The sequence below is a fragment of the Martes martes genome, assembly GCF_963455335.1.
Source record: "Martes martes genome assembly, chromosome: 13".
NCBI classification, from domain to species: Eukaryota; Metazoa; Chordata; class Mammalia; order Carnivora; family Mustelidae; genus Martes; species Martes martes.
Genome location: NC_137901.1, coordinates 52,603,070 through 52,622,618, shown reverse-complemented (window position 1 = coordinate 52,622,618; position 19,549 = coordinate 52,603,070). Strand labels below are relative to the sequence as shown.

The following is a 19,549-nucleotide window of genomic DNA, read 5'->3' as shown; positions in this document are numbered from 1 at the left end:
ACATATAAATAGATCACAATGGATCACACTGGAAAGAATGTGGAAAGAGCAGAGACAGCTTTATGCATAGGGAGCAGTAGGGAGGGGAAAGGAGATAGGGATTTCTGGAGGAGATGCCCCTGAGGAGGGAGGTGGGCTAGTGGAGCCACCTAGACAGGAGGCATCTCCCAGCTTGGTGTTTAGCCAGAGCAAAGGCACTGAGAAGAGAACACAGCTTTTAGATTTGGGCAGTTGGAAACCCAGAACACTGAGGGAGGTGGCAGATGTAAAGCTGAACAGGTGGACCTTGCCTGCAAGCCATTGAAGAGAGTTTCCTGCTCTCAAAGAAGAGTCTTAATCATGGGAATTATATGAGATAAAAAGACCCCCCAGTTCCCCTAAGAGATTGGCAAGGATTGGCAAGGGAGGGAGAACAGTCATACTGCGGATGGGGTGATGAAGCCTTGTCGCCATAATGGTAATCAACTAGGGAATCCTAAGGGAAATATGATTTGGAGAGACAAGAGGTGTCAGGTGGCTGTTTAGCTATGCAATGCTGAAGCTTGAGGGATTGATATATGCTGGAGTTATAAATTTGGGAAACATCAACAAATTTCCAAAATAGCTGAAACCGGAGAGCAATGAGTTTATTAGAGCAGAAGAAGGAAAGTGGGCTCCAGACTGAATTTTGTGTTCAGCATTTATGAGGTGAACGAGAGAGCCCTAAGGAACAAGGAATGCGGGGTCAGAGCCAGAGACTGGGGGAAAGGGGGTGCGTTGGTGCCAAATGCAGAGCTATCCAGCAGAGGAAAGAGGGGAAGGAGAGGCCAGGTGGCAGAGGATGGGGAGACAAATGGTGGCTGGGGAAGCAGAGGAGCAGAGGCTTTCCATCCTTTCGAGAGCATTCGCAGGAAGTTGGTACTCCACCAGAGCTGCTGTAACAAAGTACCACACACTGCTGACATGAATTACAGAAATGGTGTTTTCATTTTGGGAGGCTAGAAGTCTGAAATCAAGGTACTGGTTTCTTCTGAGGCTTCCGCCCTTGGCTGGTGACAGGTCTTCCCTCTGTGTGTCTATGCTCTGATGTCTTCTTAAAAGGACACCAGTTATATTGCATTAGGACCCTCACTAATGACCTCTTTTTAACTTAATTACTAATCAAAGGCCCTGTCTCCAAATACAGTCAGCGTCTAAGGTATTGGGGGTTAGGACTTCAACATTTTTTTTAAAGATTTTATTTATTTATTTTGACACAGAGAGAGAGAGAGAGAGAGAGCGATATCACAAATAGGGCCCCCTGCTGAGGAGAGACCGATACGGTGCTCAATCCTAGGACCCTGAGAGCATAACCTGAGCTGAAGGCAGAAACTTAACCCACGGAGCCACCCAGGCACCCCAGGACTTCAACATTTGAATTTGGGGAGGACACAGTACAGCCCAGGACAAGGAAGAAGAGGCATTTTATATTAGATGGAGGGGACCTTGAGAATGGGGAGGATATCTCTCCCTCCCTCGGAATGGGAGAGATGGGAGGGTGCTCACAGGCATCCCCAGTAGTGTTAGAGCACAGAGAAGCAGAGATTGCAGAGACAGACTTAGAGATCCCTAGAAGGGAATCAGGCAACGACACAGGTAGATGGGAGGAGTGATCGTAGAAAAGTCTTCAGGGTGGGGGAAGGTATGGGTCATGGAGAGGTGACATTAGGAATGAACGTAAGCAGTTCTCTCCTGGCACCTGGCATCTATCCTGTTATCCAGGTAACCAGGGGGGTCTGCTGCTTGCCCATCATGGGAGACCCCCACACTCTTCAGAGACTTACGGGACTAGAAGAAGAGCAGGAGACACAGAACATTGAGAATATTCCTGCCTGATTCTGCTTTCTTCATCTCATAGGAGGCAAGGTTATTGCTGAAGATGAGGAAGTGAGGAAGTGAGTTACAAGTGAGTAAGAGTCCAAAAGGGAGGCTCAGAGAGGGCGGTAACAAAGATCACATCAAAGGACTAATGAACAGCAGTGACAAATCGGCTGAGTTTGAAGATTATGGGTTCAGAATGGCACTGAAGCACATGATTAGACACTGTTTGGAACACGAGGTGGGCATCTAGCTCTCCACACTAGCAGGATTTACCCAGCATGCTCTGCACCTGAAGATGGACCTGGTCTGCAGGGCAGCTGCTTCCCATGAGGAAGGTTCTGGCCCTTCTTTCTACAGTGAGCTTGCTTTCCACACAAGGCTCTGGCTGGGTAGTGTAAGTGTCTAGCACTGGTTAGAGTTCTGTCTCCTCCATGTATCTTCATCACCCAGCAACCAGTTGGCCATTGTTCTAGCTCTTGCAGGTGGGGAACTATGCCAGTCCATGCCAGAAAGTCTGGGCCCCTGAATAATTGTGACGGATGCTTTAGACACACAGACCAAAGAAATTATTGACACTCACCTAAATCTGCCTGAGTGAAAGCCACAAAAAAAAAAAAAAAAAAAAAAAAAAAGAGGACATTCAATCAGTCCACACTACTGAAGAGAGGGGCTGGATTATGAAGATTAGCAGAAGAAATAATTCCCCACTTCAGCCAAAGCCACCTTTTAATTTCCCAGGTAAATGCTCAAGAACTAACGAATGTCAATAGAATAGAGAGGTTACAATTTCTGCTACATTCTAACAACTTTTGTATATTATTTCATTAAATAATGAGCAATCCTATGAAGATAGTATTATGATTATTTGACATAAAGAAAACAGACTCTCAGAGTGCCATAAGCTCTCCCAAGATCAGCCTCTGGTAAGTGGCCTCCCTGACTTGCGTCCTACTCAGACAGAAAGATTTAGACTGGAAAAGTAGTATGCTAGATGAATTCCAGCGTAGGTGACCGGGCTTGGGGAGCTCCTGCCCACCGTGTCCACTGGACATGAGGTGGGAAGCCTCCACTCACAGCCAGCCGCACACCTCGTACTGGTTTTAGTATTCAGGTTTCAGGGACCTGCCATTGAGGGCATAGGAAATGTGTCTATCCTTCTCTGTTTCTGACGCCTAATGTGGGTGCCTGATGACTGTGAGGTTGGCCCTGAGAGACAAGAATCGAAACAGTCAGAAAAACCACTGCTTCTGTCTTTTCAGTTCTAGGGACTTAATTCTTCTTGGAATATTAAAAGATGCATATGATAATGACACGTAAGGACTCCTTTTTTCAAACGAAAATTCTCTCATGTTTATGACTGAGCCAACCTGCTAGGACAGAAACAGAAACAAAGAGCAAAATCATTTTTCCCTAAACATATATCCAAGTGTCCAGATAGTGGTGATGCTTGTGACCTTGAAGCCGCTTAAATCCATATGGGATCTCGCGTGTGAGTCCTAATAGACCCAGCTGGATTCTTCTCCAACATCCTGTTGGAGTTGTATCTGATTTTACGGCCAGTTCTCATCTGAATCCACTGGGGGAACACTTCTTGGCCGGAAAGTGCTTGATCCTGAAAGTATTGTGAGCAGGGAAGACATGGTGAGGAGCCGTCAACGGCTACCCCCAGGGTGGCCGAGAAAGGAAGAGAGAGCTATGCTCACAGATATGAGATGCTGATGTGGACGCAGCAGAAAGTCAGGTCTATCCCCAAAGGAAACGGTCTTTGTTTTTTGCTGCTTCCGTAGCACAGTTGAGCTTTGCCGTGGACCTATTTGCAGGATTAAAAGAAATTGCCATTCCCTTCACCCCTGTGCCGTTTATACCACCTCCTTGTTCCCCAAATTAAAGTCATCACCCACGAGAGGTTTAGTGGGAGGGAGGAGGTGTGTTCTTCTCTCAATGTCTGGGGTTTTATCTGCATGTGGCCAGATTTAAAATCAGAGTTTCCCTGAGACACCCATCTCACACTCCAAAATAGTCTTTCTCTGCTTCTATTTTGATGTATAATCTTTAAAATCAAAACCCAGACTTAAACCTTACACCCACTAGCATCTCTTTCAAGGGATCCTTGGTTCCTACGCTCTTTTTACTCTGGAAATTTCTGTGTGCAACGATTACTTCCTGTACATGGGCTTTGTTCTCCCATCTGGATGTGGGACAGAGAGGGTGTGTGCTGAACGTCCCCATTCTTCCATCGGCTTGCTACAGCTGCCCCCCTTCTGTCTAGTGACACTGTCTGGAGAGTGTTGATCAAGGAAAGAAATCACCCTCAGATGGCTTCATGTAAGTAGATTCAGACCCAGTTTTCAATACGTGTTGAGAGAAAAGAGCACAACTGGATGGGGAGGGAGAAGACAGGGCCCTAGGCACCCTAGGGCCCCAGGAAAGGTACTTCTTAGTTTAAGCCCAGATTTTCTCACATGGAATGATGATATCTTCCCTGCCTCACAGGGTCCTGAGGGGAACTGATTTAATGTGCATGCGAAATACAAGGCTATAATATGAATAGACAGATCTTCTCAAAAACCAAACAGTGATGACCTTCCAAAAGATCTTCTTGGCTTTATGTGGTGAACTAACCCAGGCCTGTGTTCTCTATTCTGATCCCCCATAGCCATCAACTGCAGGATGAGAAGTTTCTAGAAGTGTAAGTGGGGGAATTAGTATGGAGGTGCCTATCTCTGAAATGGAAGGAATTTAGTTCACCAGTGTTTTGGGTTGTCATTTGGTACTTCCACTGAGGAACAGACTAACAGCAGGGGAGGAAAGAATAGGGTGAAAGGAATCTTAAAAATGAGCCATCAGGGGTTTTATAAGACACCTAGGGAGACCAGCCTTACCGACATGAAAAGAGTGGCGCAGCAGAACAAGGTCTATAATATGACTAAATATTACATGAATAAATGGTATAATTTTGGTTAAATGGCATGCCTGAGGAAATACAGCAAAGAAGCATGATTCCAGAAGACGAAATGAATGAGGGGAGATGGAGGGTACCAACTGCAGACTGCATTTGAGCTTAACAATCTGGAAAACGTACATGGACCTGAGCGTGAAGGAAACCAGCTAAATGTAATCCCAGGAGCACATCGTCTTCATTAGCTTTTTTCTTTCTCATAACAAATATGAAATGTCCTATACATAACAAATATGAAATTTACCTTCAGGAAAGGGAGTGATCTCATACACCAAGTGTATGTCTAATGAAAAAAGAGAACTCTATTAGAGCTTTTTTCTCTTTCTTTCTTTCTTTCTTTCTTTTTTTTTAAAAGATTTTATTTATTTATTTGAGAGAAAGAGCACAGTTAGGGTGGAGAGAGAGAGAGAGAAGCAGACTCTTAGTTGAGCAGGGAGGCCAACGGGAAGCTCAGTCCCAGGATCCTGAGATCATGACCTGGGTTGAAGGCAGAGGCTTAACCAACGGAGCCACCCAGGCACCCCCATTTGAGCTTTCTTCTTAAAAATTGAAGTGAGTGGGATGCCTGGTTAGCTCAGTGGGTTAAGCCTCTGCCTTCAGCTCAGGTCATGATCTCAGGGTCCTGGGATCAAGCGATCAAGCCCTGCACCGGGCTCTCTGCTCAGCAGAAGCCTGCTTCCCCCTCTCTGTCTGCCTGCCTCTCCACCTACTTGTGATCTCTCTCTGTCAAATAAATAAATAAAATCTTAAAAAAAATTAAAGTGAGTTTTTAGGGGGCGACTCTTGGTCTCACAACTGTGAGACCATGACTCAAGCCCTGAATTGGGCTCCACACTCAGGGGGAGTCTGCTTGAGATTCTCTGCCCCTACACACACACACACACACACACACACACACACACTCTCTCTCTCTCTCTCAAATAAATAAATAAATCTTTTTTAAAAAACAAAGTGAGTTTTTAGTTCTCTAGAAACAAAAGTGTGGAGGACAAAGAAGTAGGAATTACTGTCTGCTTGCCCCAAGCCCTCCTGTTGCGTGGTTTCACTGAAGGCCCACATCAGCATCTCCCTTCTCTCAGATACTGGAAACGCACACAAGCCAGTAGGGAATTTCCACTCAAGGAACATGATGGCAAAAACCTGGAAAACAGAAGGGCCACGAGTCCACCCCATTTATTTTTGCTCCAAATCTATAGCTCTCACCAGACCATCCTGAATGAAGACAGATATCCCTTGTTCTACTTTCAAGAAGACATCTATCCGAGTTAACCCCTGCCTACACGGTTGAGTGTTACCTGAAGGATTGTTTGGAGCCCTGCTTTCTTCTCAGTTGAGAAACACTGTCTTACTCAGCTACTATTACTATGGTAGTCTATCATACAGCTTGAGTATTTGGGTGTAATTGAAAACCATTCGCTCACAGTTTTGAGGAATATCAGAATAGCTGGAGTTTCTATGGGAGTTTCCAGGAGTCATGCAAATTTCCCAGCCAGCAAATTGGAGACCCCTCAGTACTAGCTCTAAGCTCCCAGGATTCAATCTGAGATTTGCTGGTGTCACCATCCAATCCATCAGCAACATAATTCAGAGATGGTTCCAGAGACCTTAAAATTTGCCTAAAGCCACATGGTCACTTAGGAAATGCCAGTTCAGAACTGTCTCAGATCTGGGACAGGTCATCTGAAGCATATACCTGTCCCAGGCAACCAACCATGTCGGGTTACCTTTGAATAATCAAGACTTTGGCTTTTTTCTCTTCTCTTCTGGGCAGAGAAGGGTGGGGCCCAGAGGTGGGGACACCCAGAGAGACAGAATAGTGCCCTGGCCCTAGGTAATAACAAACATTTGTTGGTCATTTGCTATAAACCAGACACTGTCCTAAGCATTTCCCACTATTACTGCTTTCAACTTTCCTGACAGTCCTATGAATAGGTACTGTTAGCCCCACTTCACAGATGAGAGAGCAGAGATTAAGTGACCGGTCCAGGGCAGGAGCTGAGAAGTGTGGGAACCAGAACTCTCCACGGCTCAGGGCCTGAACCCTTAGCTGCGATGATGCCCTGTGTCTCCACATGCTCTTTCCTTTCTAATTCAGGGGTGTGCAAAAGGGAGAAGGGCCTCACACCACAGATGCATTGGTTAAGATGGTTAAAAGATAACCACCCCAAAAGAGGTTAAAAGCAGCCTGGAAAGAATAAACACTTAACCTGAGGAATTGCTGCCCTATGGCTGTCAGGGGAACCCCCAGCTATCACCAAGGATGCGATTTCTACGGAGGGGGTGGGGGGGGAGCAGCTGTGACAGGTGACAGAGAGTGCATGAATGTCCTGACTTCCATGTGTGTGGGGGGGATGTTGAAATATCTGAGTCATTCCGGCGTGTAATGTGCTTCATAAACCCTTATCTAGGCTGGCAGTATTTTGGATTTGGGGTTTTTTGGATTTTTGGTTTTGTTTTTGAGCCTAGTCGTTTTTTGGTTTTTTGTTTTTTTAAGATTTTTTATTTATTTGTTTGACAGACAGAGATCACAAATAGGCAGAGAGGCAGGCAGAGAGAGAGGAAGGGAAGCAGGCTCCCCGCTGAGCAGAGAGTCCGATGTAGGGCTCGATTCCAGAACCCTGGGATCATGACCTGAGCCGAAGGCAGAGGCTTTAACCCACTGAGCCACCCAGGCGACCCTTGAGCCTAGTAGTTTTAAACAGAGAAGAAACTACTAGAAAACCCTGCAACAACATGAAGTTTCCTTTTCTTTTGTTTCCTTCTCAGACTTTGTGGGGACTGAGGTCGAGAAAGGGAGACCTCACTCCGCCCTGGGTGTCAGGCTCTGTCAATTCACAACCAAACAACCGCGGAGCAAACGCCGCCGCTTTGATCCCTTAGGTCACATCCCCGAGCAGATTTCCAGGCGGGGCAAGGGCCCTGCCGAGGAGTCTCCCGGTCTGGTTTTCTGTGCGGGCCCGGGAAGGGGCGAGCAGAGTGCCTTCTCCCCTACCTTCCCGACAGGGAGGGCTTGTTGAGAACTGCCTGGTGGCAGCGCTCCAGCCAACAGCAGAGCCCCGGTCCCCACCGGGTGGAGGGAGGGCCTTGGGACAACGCAGACTCGGGACAGCTCCCCGCAGAGCGGTTCCGCCCGTCTCAGCACGCCCGTCCGTTGAAAAGGTTCTCGCCTTACTTAGTCTGCATGGAAGACAAGAAGTAGCTTGCAAAGGAGATTTTCAGCACAGTGTATAGGGAATTAAACCTATATTAACAATAAAATTGGTCTGTGGAGTGGAAAAGCTGGAACGGTGCTGGCGTTCCCTAGGCAACAGGCTGAAAATGTTCATTCCTTAGAAAATCCTTCAACTGGCCAAGGCACTTTCCTGACAGTCCGGTGGCTGCGCTCCGGAAAAGTACTGAAGGCTATGGATAGGATATGGTGAGTGTGTCAAGAGATCCCCCCGCCCTCCCCAGGTCAGGAATGCTTTTCTTGGGTTTGGGTTTGGGTTAGAAAAGTGAGCTAGCAGACCATGATGGCTGACACAAATAAATCCACAACTATATTGATAAACTCTTGATGTAAAAGGGGGAGGAAGGGAAACCCTATTTGCCTCTTCTCTTGTAACCTCCAGCGCTGTGATGGAAAACTCCGTTATTGCTAAGAAATACGCGGGATGAGTATGTGGTTTTTTTGTTTTCTTTTGTTTTTTTCCAAGTTGATTTTATACTTTACTGTTGTTCCATAGACTAGCAGAGTAACAGCGGCAACTGGGCAGTGTGTGTGTGTGTGTGTGTGTGTGTGTGTTCACGTGCTGTATGGGAGCTGTTTTCCCTAATTATTGCAGCATAACTTCCTCTTTGCTTTACCAGACTAAATCTCAACCATGAGACATAATGTGTAAACTTCTTGTATGTTTGCTTTTTTCAGTTCTAGGGAAAATCCGAACTGCAGTGGGCAGTGCCCAACTTCTCATGGCCCAGAAATTCTACCAGTTCAGAGAACTGTGCGAAGAAAACCTGGTAGGTAACATTCCCTATCACTACCACTTCCTAGTCAGGAGGAGAATGTGTTGTCAAGACTGGTACAACTAAAGTAAAACTGATTTTGAACCAAGTGAAGCCCCATTAGACTCTCTTACCTGCAATAGAGTTTTCTGATGAATCTTATTTCCTGCTTTTCTTAAAATTAGAACTGTTTAGGGACGCCTGGGTGGCTCAGTTGGTTAAGCAGCTGCCTTCGGCTCAGGTCATGATCCCAGCGTCCTGGGATCGAGTCCCACATCGGGCTCCTTGCTCCGCAGGGAGCCTGCTTCTCCCTCTGCCTCTGCCTACCACTCTGTCTGCCTGTGCTCGCTCGCTCTCTCTCTAACAAATAAATAAATTAAAAAAAAAAAAAAAATTAGAACTGTTTATTTTATACTTAAATAATCTTAGGAGAAAAATCCAATCAAGTTGAAACTCCATTTCCTGTTTTGTTTTGGTTTTTGTAACGGAAATTTCTCCATTTTCCTGGCTTTCGCATGACAGCCCTGATTTCATTATTCTTACCAAAATATGAAACACCTGATATTTCAAAAATAATATTACAGAGAACCATTCTGGATAATGATTTTCCTTCTGAAATAGCCGTCGGTAACTATTTCATCATCAGGGGTTTCATTCAAGGCCAAAGGTGGGCAGCAGGCCAAAGTGTAGATTTGATCTCCTCGAGACAGATGAATCATTCATCCTTCTTGGACATACCAAAACCAAATAAGCAAAACAAAGAGAGAAAAACACCACTAGCATCAACAACATTTTTTAAAGTGGCTGCAAAGTACAAGGACAAGAGCTTCCTCACATCCATACGCCTTTTTTAAAAAAACTGCCTACTATGTCTGCAAGTGTTGTTCCACAGGAATAGCTTTTATTGGTCAATTGCTGGTCAAGCTTGCTCTAAAATAAAGAACATGAAAAGCAACTTGTTTATCTTACACAGAGTAAAAGCATGATTATTTGCAATCTAATCGACTCTGATTTTAGGGTTTTAACCACATCTTCTTGTTAATAAGGACAAATATAGGCTGAATGGGATTTACCAAGATAGGGTTCAATCAAGAGAAAACGGAAAGCATGCAAAAGTTGGTGTTCTCTGTCCCTCTTCACCAGTCTTCTCTTTCCAAAACCTCCCTTTGGGATGACCCTTTCCCTTCTCCTCACACTCACCACGCACATCTGTAATTTGTTTTCCCCTCCCTCAGCCAAAATTACCTGGCCCTTCCTCCACCTTCTCGGAAATTATAATCTGGATTATGAGACAATATAGGTTAGTAAATGCATTGATAAGTGAATTCAACAAATATTTTATTGAGCTTCACCACGTGCCACGAACACAATTCCTACTAATTTATATACTTGCTAATGCGTCACAGATCTTAATTAGCATGATCGTTGGCTCCTCAAATGTACAAAAGTACAGATAAAGCTATTTTTCTCAAACTGGCTAAAGGATACAGGGAAGCCACTCTAGGGCAAACACAGCACACTTTTTAACAGAGTTGTACAATAAACAGGTGTATTAAGTAGAATGCAAACACTGTGCAGATTTTGAAGATGAAATCGCAGAGAAGATGCTTTGAAAACTCTGCAGATTTCTAGGAAAGGTTAACACTGTTAAAGCGAGCTTTTGACGTTACCCAGTCCCTGATGGGTTCACATGCCTTAGCCAGTAGAGGAAGTTAGTTGTAAACATGGGTAGCACGTTAGAGGTAGGAAGCAGAACTGTACTTCCGGCAGAGGGCCACTAATGGCTGCTTCAAGACCAGCCCAGAAGGGAAGAAGGAAAGCCAATCATGTGCTGGTCACCATGCTGAGGGCTTTTAGTTATTTTGATCTGGTTAAATCCTCAGAGAGACCCTATGGAGCAGATAGCGACATTATTTTGATGACAGATTTACAGCTGAGCAAAATTGAGATGGAAAAGCTAAATAACTTGGCCAGGAATAAAAAATAATAAATAAATCAATAAATGATTTGGCCAGGGTCATGGGGTAAGAGGCAGAGCCAAGATTCAAATTCCAGTCTGTTTGACCTCTGTCCCTTTTGATTTCCCCTCGACCTCCAAGATTCCCAAGATCTGAGTTCTATTCCTCACCCTCCTAGAGGGACATGGGTCTCATCAGTCAGCTCCAGCTCCTCTGCAGCAAGAAGCAAGGTGGCCAGATGGTGGCCTTGCTTAGCCCTGTAAAGCTGCACAGAAGTGCAGCTAACACTGGCCACAAACACACCCAGCTCTCCTTCCTTGCGTTCTTATCCTGAGGAAAAGAACACCTGAAAACACCTGAATATTACCCCAGACTAGACTCTCAGGCACAGAGTAAATGGATGAGCACTACTTTATCCCAACAAAACTAAACTAAGGACCCCAGCCCCCTCATCCTTCCACAACCTCCACTACCTCTGACCTACAGGTCTGGTTCAGGCTAAGGCAAGAGCTGCAACTCCTTGTGCATGGAATGTCACATGACCCACAGATTCTCTTTCTCTCTGCTTCCCCATCTTTCCCCTTGATGATACAGGGGCAAAGATATTCTTGGTGAGGAGGGAACAAATTGCCCATCATACAAAATTAAACAAACTCTTTGGGCCTCCCTAACATTTCATCATTGTTGCACTGAAACAATTTTGCTAGTAGGGCCTATAACCTAAAACACTTCAGTAAACTCCAAAATGTGAACAATTTAGTTCTTAGTTACTGGTGAGATAAAGAAGACCATAAAACTCCATTTGCGATGTACTTAGTTAAAGCTATTTTCTTTCTTTTTTTTTTTTTTTGCAATCTTATTTTTTTTTTTAAAGATTTTATTTATTTATTTGTCAGAGAGAGTGAGCACAGGCAGACAGAGAGGCAGGCAGAGGCAGAGGGAGAAGCAGGCTCCCTGCTGAGCAAGGAGCCCGATGTGGGACTCGATCCCAGGACGCTGGGATCATGACCTGAGCCGAAGGCAGCTGCTTAACCAACTGAGCCACCCAGGTGTCCCTAGTTAAAGGTATTTTCTGTCTGTTCTGAACCTAGATGTTGAGTTAACTTTCTAAATGAAAATACCCCAGAGAAATTCTTTAGTTGAATTCACAAGTCAGTAGACTAGAGTTTAAACCAAGTACTTAAAAACTTCAGAAATTACATCTTCCAATGAATCCAGAACTATGGGTAGTTTGAGAAGTGTAAGTTTATAAATACGTTTTTACTTGTATTCGTTTTGAAACCAGACCAATAATGTTAGTCCATCAAGGGCTAAAAAGTTCTTTCCAAACTATTAATATAAATATTTTATAATATTTATATTAAATATAAATCAATTAAATTAAATTATATAATATAATATAATATATAATATAATATATAACATAATAATATATATAATATAATATAATAATATAAATTAAATATAAATATATTATAATATTTATATATATTTATATTTATTAAATATTTATAAATATTTATAAATAATACATATAAATAGTTCCAAACTATTAACTTTGATGAGCACTGACTTTGCACTTTCTGAAAGTTGGTTTTTAAAGTACAGAATGGCCTTAGGTTATTATATGTCATGGGGTTTCATAGTATATCAGATTGCCTTGAATGTCCACAGGAAACCAAAACTGACTCAGATGGAAGCCTCTGACATCTGGAGGCTCCCACCACCTAACTATGAATACCTTTGGCTACCATTGGTAGTAGTGATTAACAATGAGTATGACCCCTTCAATCTCTTATATGTTTTATCTGTTTTACATCATAAAAATTATGTATGTAATCATATATAAAATTATTATACGTATGTAATCATACATACAAATTATTATATGTAATCACATAAATTAAGTATGAGCCGTACTTTGTAGTACCTGTCAGGGGTATATGGGTAGGGAAAAAAAAAGTCAATCCTTAGACACTGAAGAATGTTTAATATTATCTAGAAAATGGGTCATTACAGACATCTATGTGTATGTATAGATATGTGTTCTCGCATTTGCTATTTTATGATATGGTTGATTTAAAACGAATTCATTTCCAATGATTTTGTCAAAGTACTTGTATGATAAAATCACTTTTTATACTAGCAACATTGTAATTGCTAAAAACATAGTACTTTAAAAGTCCAATTATTTTATTACTCATCATTTGTTTACCTTATTGTTTTACTCAACACAATTGTTAAAACAAATCTTATATTAGATTCTTTATCTGTTCTCTGAATAAGTGGGATGGCATGGAGTCAGATTCCAATTCTAATAATATATTGTATTTTTTCCCCAGGGACAGTATTTTCATTTAGATATATTTACTTAAAGATTTTATTTATTTATTTGACAGAGAGAGAGATCACAGGTAGGCAGAGAGGCAGACAAAGTGAGAAGGGGAAGAACCCTCCCCGCCAAGCAGAGAGCCCGATGTGGGGCTCTATCTCAGGACCCTGAGATCATGACCTGAGCTGAAGGCAGAGACTTAACCCACTGAGCCACCCAGGCGCCGCTAGATATGGTTTAAATGAATCTTGTCATAGTTTTTTGAAAAGTTTGGACTCTCTCCCCATACCACATTGATAGATGTATTACAAAAGAAGAGTTTTACAACCTTGACATTTGAGAATCACTGACTCAGACAGATGAGTGTATAAAATTACCATTTGAAATGGAATCTTTAAAAAAAAAAAGCGTCAAACTCATTGAAAGAGAGAGTAGAAAAGTGGTTGCCAAGGGTTTGGGGGTGGAGAGGAAAGGGAGAGATTGGCAAAAAGATAGATTTTCGGTTACAAGATGAATAAGGTCTGAGGATTTAATGGGCAAGATGATGCCTATAGCTGATAACACTGTATTATATAACTGAAATTTGCCGAGAGTGGAACTTTAAATGCTCTCGCACACACACAAAAAGATAAATATGTGATGTGATGGATGTGGTTATTAATTCTATGGGATGAGTCCTTACCCAGTGTGTGTAAATATCCAATCATCATGTCATACACTTTAAATTACCTTACTGTTGTCAATTATTCCTTAATAGATCTTTATAGATAGATGGTAGATAGATAGATAGATAAGATTGCCATTTGTAGCCTCACTCTTATCACCTATTTGAAAGCCGAGAGGAACTCATCCCCCTTACGTTATTTAAAATATTTGAAAATAGCCCTTTGGTCCTGCACTTGTTGTCACAGACTTTCTCTAAAGTGTGAATGTTTTTCTTTCTCTCGTACAGAATCCCAATGCTCATCCGAGGCCCACCTCCCAGGATTTGGCCGGGTTCTGGGACATGCTGCAGTTGTCCATAGAAAATATTAGTATGAAATTTGATGAACTTCATCAGTTAAAGGCCAATAATTGGAAACAGATGGATCCTCTTGACAAGAAGGTAGAACAATGTAGATTTTGTATGGTTCATTTAAAAACCTGCACAAACACTGGACAGTCTAAATAGGCTTCTGCATTCAGTCTTGCTGTTTACAATGTGAAATGGAGCTGATATCATATTAATCTCATTGTAATGACAATGTTTACATAGTAATCATTTGGGATATTATCTGTAATATGTTTCAGGCATATTTTTAAAGAAAAACCTGTCTTTGTGAATTGGAAAATGGGAATGTGGCTTTTTGTTAATTAAACTTTAAGTTAAATCATTTTAGTCACTGGAAGGAACTGCCTCCATTTTGCTTTTTAAACTAAAATAAATGACATCTTCAGTGCATGATTATATAGAGCAAGAGTTCAACTTCCTTACACCCCTAGGATGTGTTTCGGAGAAAAATAGGAAGCCCTGAAAAACTAACCGACTTTGATAATCATTTCATAAATATAGTAATAAAGAAACCACTGTTGTTCAAGTTTAAAAATATACTCCATAAAGCTTCACAGTAATCATAAATGTTGGGGCTTTTTCTTTTTTTAAGAGTTTTACTTTGGGTTGATTTGCCTTGGGGAATATTGCTCACTGGGTTTCTCATTCAACAGTCTAGAAATAAAGACTCAAATTCTTTTACTTTAACAAATAAACTGCAATTTTCACGTTTGATTATGGTGGCTCCACCGGGCTCACACAGGTATCCAATATCCACCTCCCTAGGCCGCCTGTCATGCTTGACTTTTTTAACCCTTTGCTTTCCTAGGGCCTGAGGTCAAACAGTTCTGAGAGATTCAGCTTCTAAAAATTAGACTTGGCTATTCCCATGAAGCTCTGGCGGCCCTGCCCTTTTCAGATCTCCTTACCTCTCAGAGAGCTAACAGCAATCCAATCCATTCTGCTGCTCTCCATCATAGTATCTGAGTTCATAGGGTCAGTAGACTCCCAAGAGAAATCCAGTCCCCAGGGCCATGCCTAATTGACAGGAGGGTTATTGTCATTGTCTCTCATCTCCAATACTATCACCAACAACCTGGGAGTTTTTAGTGTTAAACATGAAAGTACCATTGATATATGTGTGGCCTCTCACTTGGGAAGCCAAACATCTGCACTCAATCTAGTTTTCTTTAATCTGTGTTTAAAACTGTCTACTAAATAAGCTTTTAAATTGTTCTTATATAAGAAAACACTACAGATGTACATATATACTGGTAATTTAGTTTCTAGAGTTGATCTGTCTAACTTCTCATTCATTGATTTTTTTTCAAATATTACTCTTTTTTTTAAGTAGAAGTAAAGGAGATATGACTAAAAAGTTTCCAATATTCTCACTCTTCAAAAATATCAAGTTACCCAACAATGAAGATTTAAAATGTCCAAAAAATTGTGATGCTAAGAATTGACATATGTACCCTGTTGATGTTTACACAGTGAGTCATTAGCAAACTGGATTTCTAAATTTTTATACACTTTGTCTATGACCAGAGCTTTTCAGCACCTCACGAACTTGAGGGGAAGAAACGAACAAGCACAATCAGAGCTGGCCAAATATCGTTTGCACTCTGTACTTTCCTTTTCTGTCCACACAGACTCCACTTTAAACAGCCTGTGGGCAATTCTAATGAAATAAATTTATCCAGTCACTTCACCCAGGCAAGCAAGGAGGATTTGAAGCAATGAGTGCGTGTTAAGAGACAAAGAGTGCCCCTTGGAGAATCACAGAATCCCTATTTTAAGATAACCTTCACAGTTGTGTCATGAGAATTGAAGGTATTTCACTAAAAATGAAAACAACAGATTCACATGGAACTTTTCTGGGCCTGAAAGATCACCAGTCTTAAAAATTCTTTCGTGGTTTAGGTTTGCTTCTTTCCCACTACATCCCCCCGCCCCCCGCGCCCCCTCCATGGGGGACCCAAGTGTTGAGTGGCTTTTGTCTGTGCGGTGGCATTTAAAAATTTCCGACCATTTCATACTTTGCCGGTGCTGAGGGGGAACTTCTTTCAGTCCTGTGTTAAATTTTCACCACACAGTGTCTGTCCCTGTGACTGGAATTGCCTTCTGGGCCACCACAGCCATCCTGAGGCCCCTAAGGAGTGACATCCCAGCGGGATGTTTTAGAAGCTATCCTGGAACTGATTCCAGCCACCCCCCATCCCCCCACTCCCGCTCCCAGTATAGGAACTGTATCAGTGTCCTCACTCCAGGGTGACCCCGGAAAGAATATCGCTGTGTGTTTGTGTGTGATGTGCAAACGGGTATAATAACTCACTTTGACATCGACAAAGCTAAAGAACACAGCCTTATCATCTCTTCTTCATTTGGCCATCTAGGTTTGGGTGGGCCCCGGGAGAGGGCGGGGATGTTTTCAAACTCTGAGCCGAACTTGCACCCGTTGCCTCGCCTCTTTAGTGGGGACGTAGAGTTCCTGGAGGCAACCGCTGCCCCCCAACCCATCTCTGGCACCCGGAAGAGTCTGGAGCCTCCAGAGAGAACCACACTTAATGTGCTGGGAGCCGCAGCCTTTCAGCAGGGGGCATTTTAAATACCCACATCCTTCCCTTGGAAAGACTAGTTCTGCAATTCAGCCTTATCCTTGGCCTTAAGCTTAACCGGTAATTTTTTCCCCCCTGCAACTTTTGAATACCCAAGCCAGAGTAATAAAGAAAAAAATATATATATATGCATATATTATATATTTACAGTGTGCAGATCAGAGCTAACCACCCTTAGGTTTAAAAAAAAAAAAAAAAAAGGAAAAAAGTGTGCGTGTTCTAACTACTGACCTATCCCAGTTTTTCCCAAGCTTGTCCTGAGAAGCTGTGTAATGTCCTGAACCTTCTGCTTTGATCAGGAGAGAAGGGCCCCTCCTCCAGTGCCAAAGAAGCCGGCGAAGGGCCCCGCGCCGCTGATCCGGGAGCGCTCGCTGGAGAGCTCGCAGCGCCAGGAGGCCCGCAAGCGCCTGATGGCCGCCAAGCGCGCCGCGTCCGTCCGTCAGAACTCGGCCACCGAGAGCGCCGAGAGCATCGAGATCTACATCCCCGAGGCGCAGACCCGGCTCTGAGCGCCCGGCCCCGCCGCGCCGCCTCCGCGCTCTGTCCTCCCTCCGCCCCCCTGCCCGCCCTCCGAGCCCGTCCGTTCCGGAGCTCAGTGACTTCCACTGTCGCGGTGTAGTTGTCGGTCTTGCAGGAGCCGTCCCCCAGTAGCCCCCGCCGCCCGGACCGGTTTGCCCATGTTCTCCACCGAGCTTCGCCACCCGTACCGACGCGTCACCCTGCCTCATCCGGAGAGCCGGCCCTTTCTTTTCTTGGCAGAACCGAACCCACCTGTGTAGAAATGGCCCCTTTAGGTCGCCCACCATCCTCAGTTCTCCCGAGCTAGTCTGTCCCTAGAGCTCAGCAATATAAAATCATAGGGTATTTCAGAAATCCAGTATCACAGGGTGATCCTTTGGGACTTAACCGTCTTCCACGTTGAAAGATACTAGGGCTCCGATTCCCTTTATTTCCCCTAAACGGTTATTATTTTGTAAAGCAGATGGAGCACTTTATTTCCAACCTCAGAAATCACGCCATCTCACCGGAATCGATGAGTGACAAGCCAAGAGGGGACGAAGTTGGGCCGGGGGTGGGGGACCTGGATACGTAGTGGGGAAGGGAGAAGCGAAATCCGCAGGTGCTGGCGGTACCTGCTTCAATCACAGCTGCACAAAACTGCCTCACTGTTATTCCATCAATCACTGCTTCAAATGTTTCAATCAGCAGAAGATTGTAAATTCGATCTTTCAGGGAAATTAATCTATTCTGAAAGGCAATAACATGAAGAAAGGCAAGGAAGCACTGATAGTTTCAGATATACTACATAAGGGGGATTTTTTTTTTTGGTCCTATTATTAAGAAAATTTAGACCTGAAATGTTTTATCAACTTTTATTGTACTATGTGTATTATATTGTTGTTGTGGTGGGGGTCTTTAAAGGGGAAAGTGTCGGTCCTCTTATTTTGTTAGTGTCCATCCTGGGGGGGCCTACCTAATTACACGTATATAAGTACACATCCGCTTAAGAAGTGCTGGAAATGGCAGCTAGGGTGTTTTCAGAGAGAAGTTTGGATTTTCCCATCATCCCTTTGAATGCTACACATCCATCTGTTGTAACCCAGTAGTTTGTAATGCAGACATATTTTCTCCTTTGGTCTTCTCTCACTACTACCTAGAGCCCTCTCCCACCCCAGCATAAGGATCGTGTCCTACGTCAAACCGATAAAATCAATTTTCTACCCAAGCAGATCCGCAGCCTCATTCCAAAGAGCTGCCCCTCATCTTGAGGTCCCAGGTAGTGAGAGAAGAAATTTGATCTGGAAGGTTCAGCAACCATCAGGAAGTGGGGGAAAAGTCATGATCCAGAAGCATTGAAAGAAACCCAGGCTTTTGGCGGAGAATGTGATCTACGCTTTTAGTCATGACGGATGGGCAGTGTGCACTTTGCATCTAGCTGAAGTTATCTTTAAATGCCCTAACTCGTAGCAGTTTAAACATTTAGGAGGTGGTGATCTTAAAGAATCACTGGCATCTTATGTCCAGCTCCCACCCAAAGCATTAGGAATTACCATTGAAAAATGACGGATGAAAAATACACATTGAATAAGCTTGCACCAGAGCTCTTTTAAAAAATACACTCTTGTAGCCAGGTGCTAATTTAATTTTATTTATGAAATTAAGAGAGGTGATGGGTTCTGCCAACTACTATTTTCACGGACATATTCTAAAACCACTAGGGAATTCGCTACCTCTCAGAGCCATTGATGCTTTGAGCTATCTTTATAAACAGGGCACAAATGTTTACTGCTGTGGTTTACAAGAAAAGGGCTACTAACTTATTTAAAAACCAACCAACCAACTTTTAACTAGAGTGAACAAAGCACCTTGAGTGCTTTACACGATGGGAGCTTACCGAGATTTTGAACTTCAAATGTCCACTTGTATTAAAAAGAAAATACCTTTTCTTTGCTTTGTAGCAGCAATGGAAGGTCACACAAAGTTTGCATCAAGTAAGGCCAACTGCCGCCTTGGGTAGCCTATAGTCTCATTCAGTCTTGAAAATGACTTGGAACTCATAGACTGACGTGAAGGAAGCGATATCCACTAGAAGACCCATGTTCCCAACTACAGCTCCATGCCCTGAAATAGAGATGAGACTGGGATTAGGAAATAGATTTCTAATACGATTCAAGATCATCCTACAGTATTTTCTTTGGAAACTGGTTTAGCCCAGGATATTTTAAAGAGAGACAAGAGAAGGCCTATTTATCTTGTCTACGTGAATGGTATTTGTATATTCATAAGCTATTTTTGGTAAGAATTTTAAATCTTTTAGCTGACTGCCTA

General features: G+C 43.2%; 1 protein-coding gene across 19 annotated transcripts in view; it reads left to right on the top strand.

The window, feature by feature from the left end:
* The window catches only part of DLGAP1 (DLG associated protein 1), a gene marked incomplete at both ends in the record, with an annotated part of 314,492 nt that extends 297,263 nt beyond the window's left edge, over positions 1–17,229 (top strand). For 15 of the 19 annotated variants that reach the window (XM_080821309.1, XM_080821308.1, XM_080821297.1 and 12 more), the window contains 3 exons: positions 8,706–8,797; positions 14,025–14,177; positions 17,020–17,229. In XM_080821309.1, the coding sequence (XP_080677435.1) occupies positions 8,706–8,797; positions 14,025–14,177; positions 17,020–17,229 (455 nt within the window). Of the gene's footprint in view, positions 1–8,705; positions 8,798–14,024; positions 14,244–17,019 lie in introns of those variants that run through there. The other 4 variants (XM_080821300.1, XM_080821307.1, XM_080821303.1 and 1 more) reach the window with 1 other exon arrangement.
* Between the last annotated feature and the right edge of the window lie 2,320 nt (positions 17,230–19,549).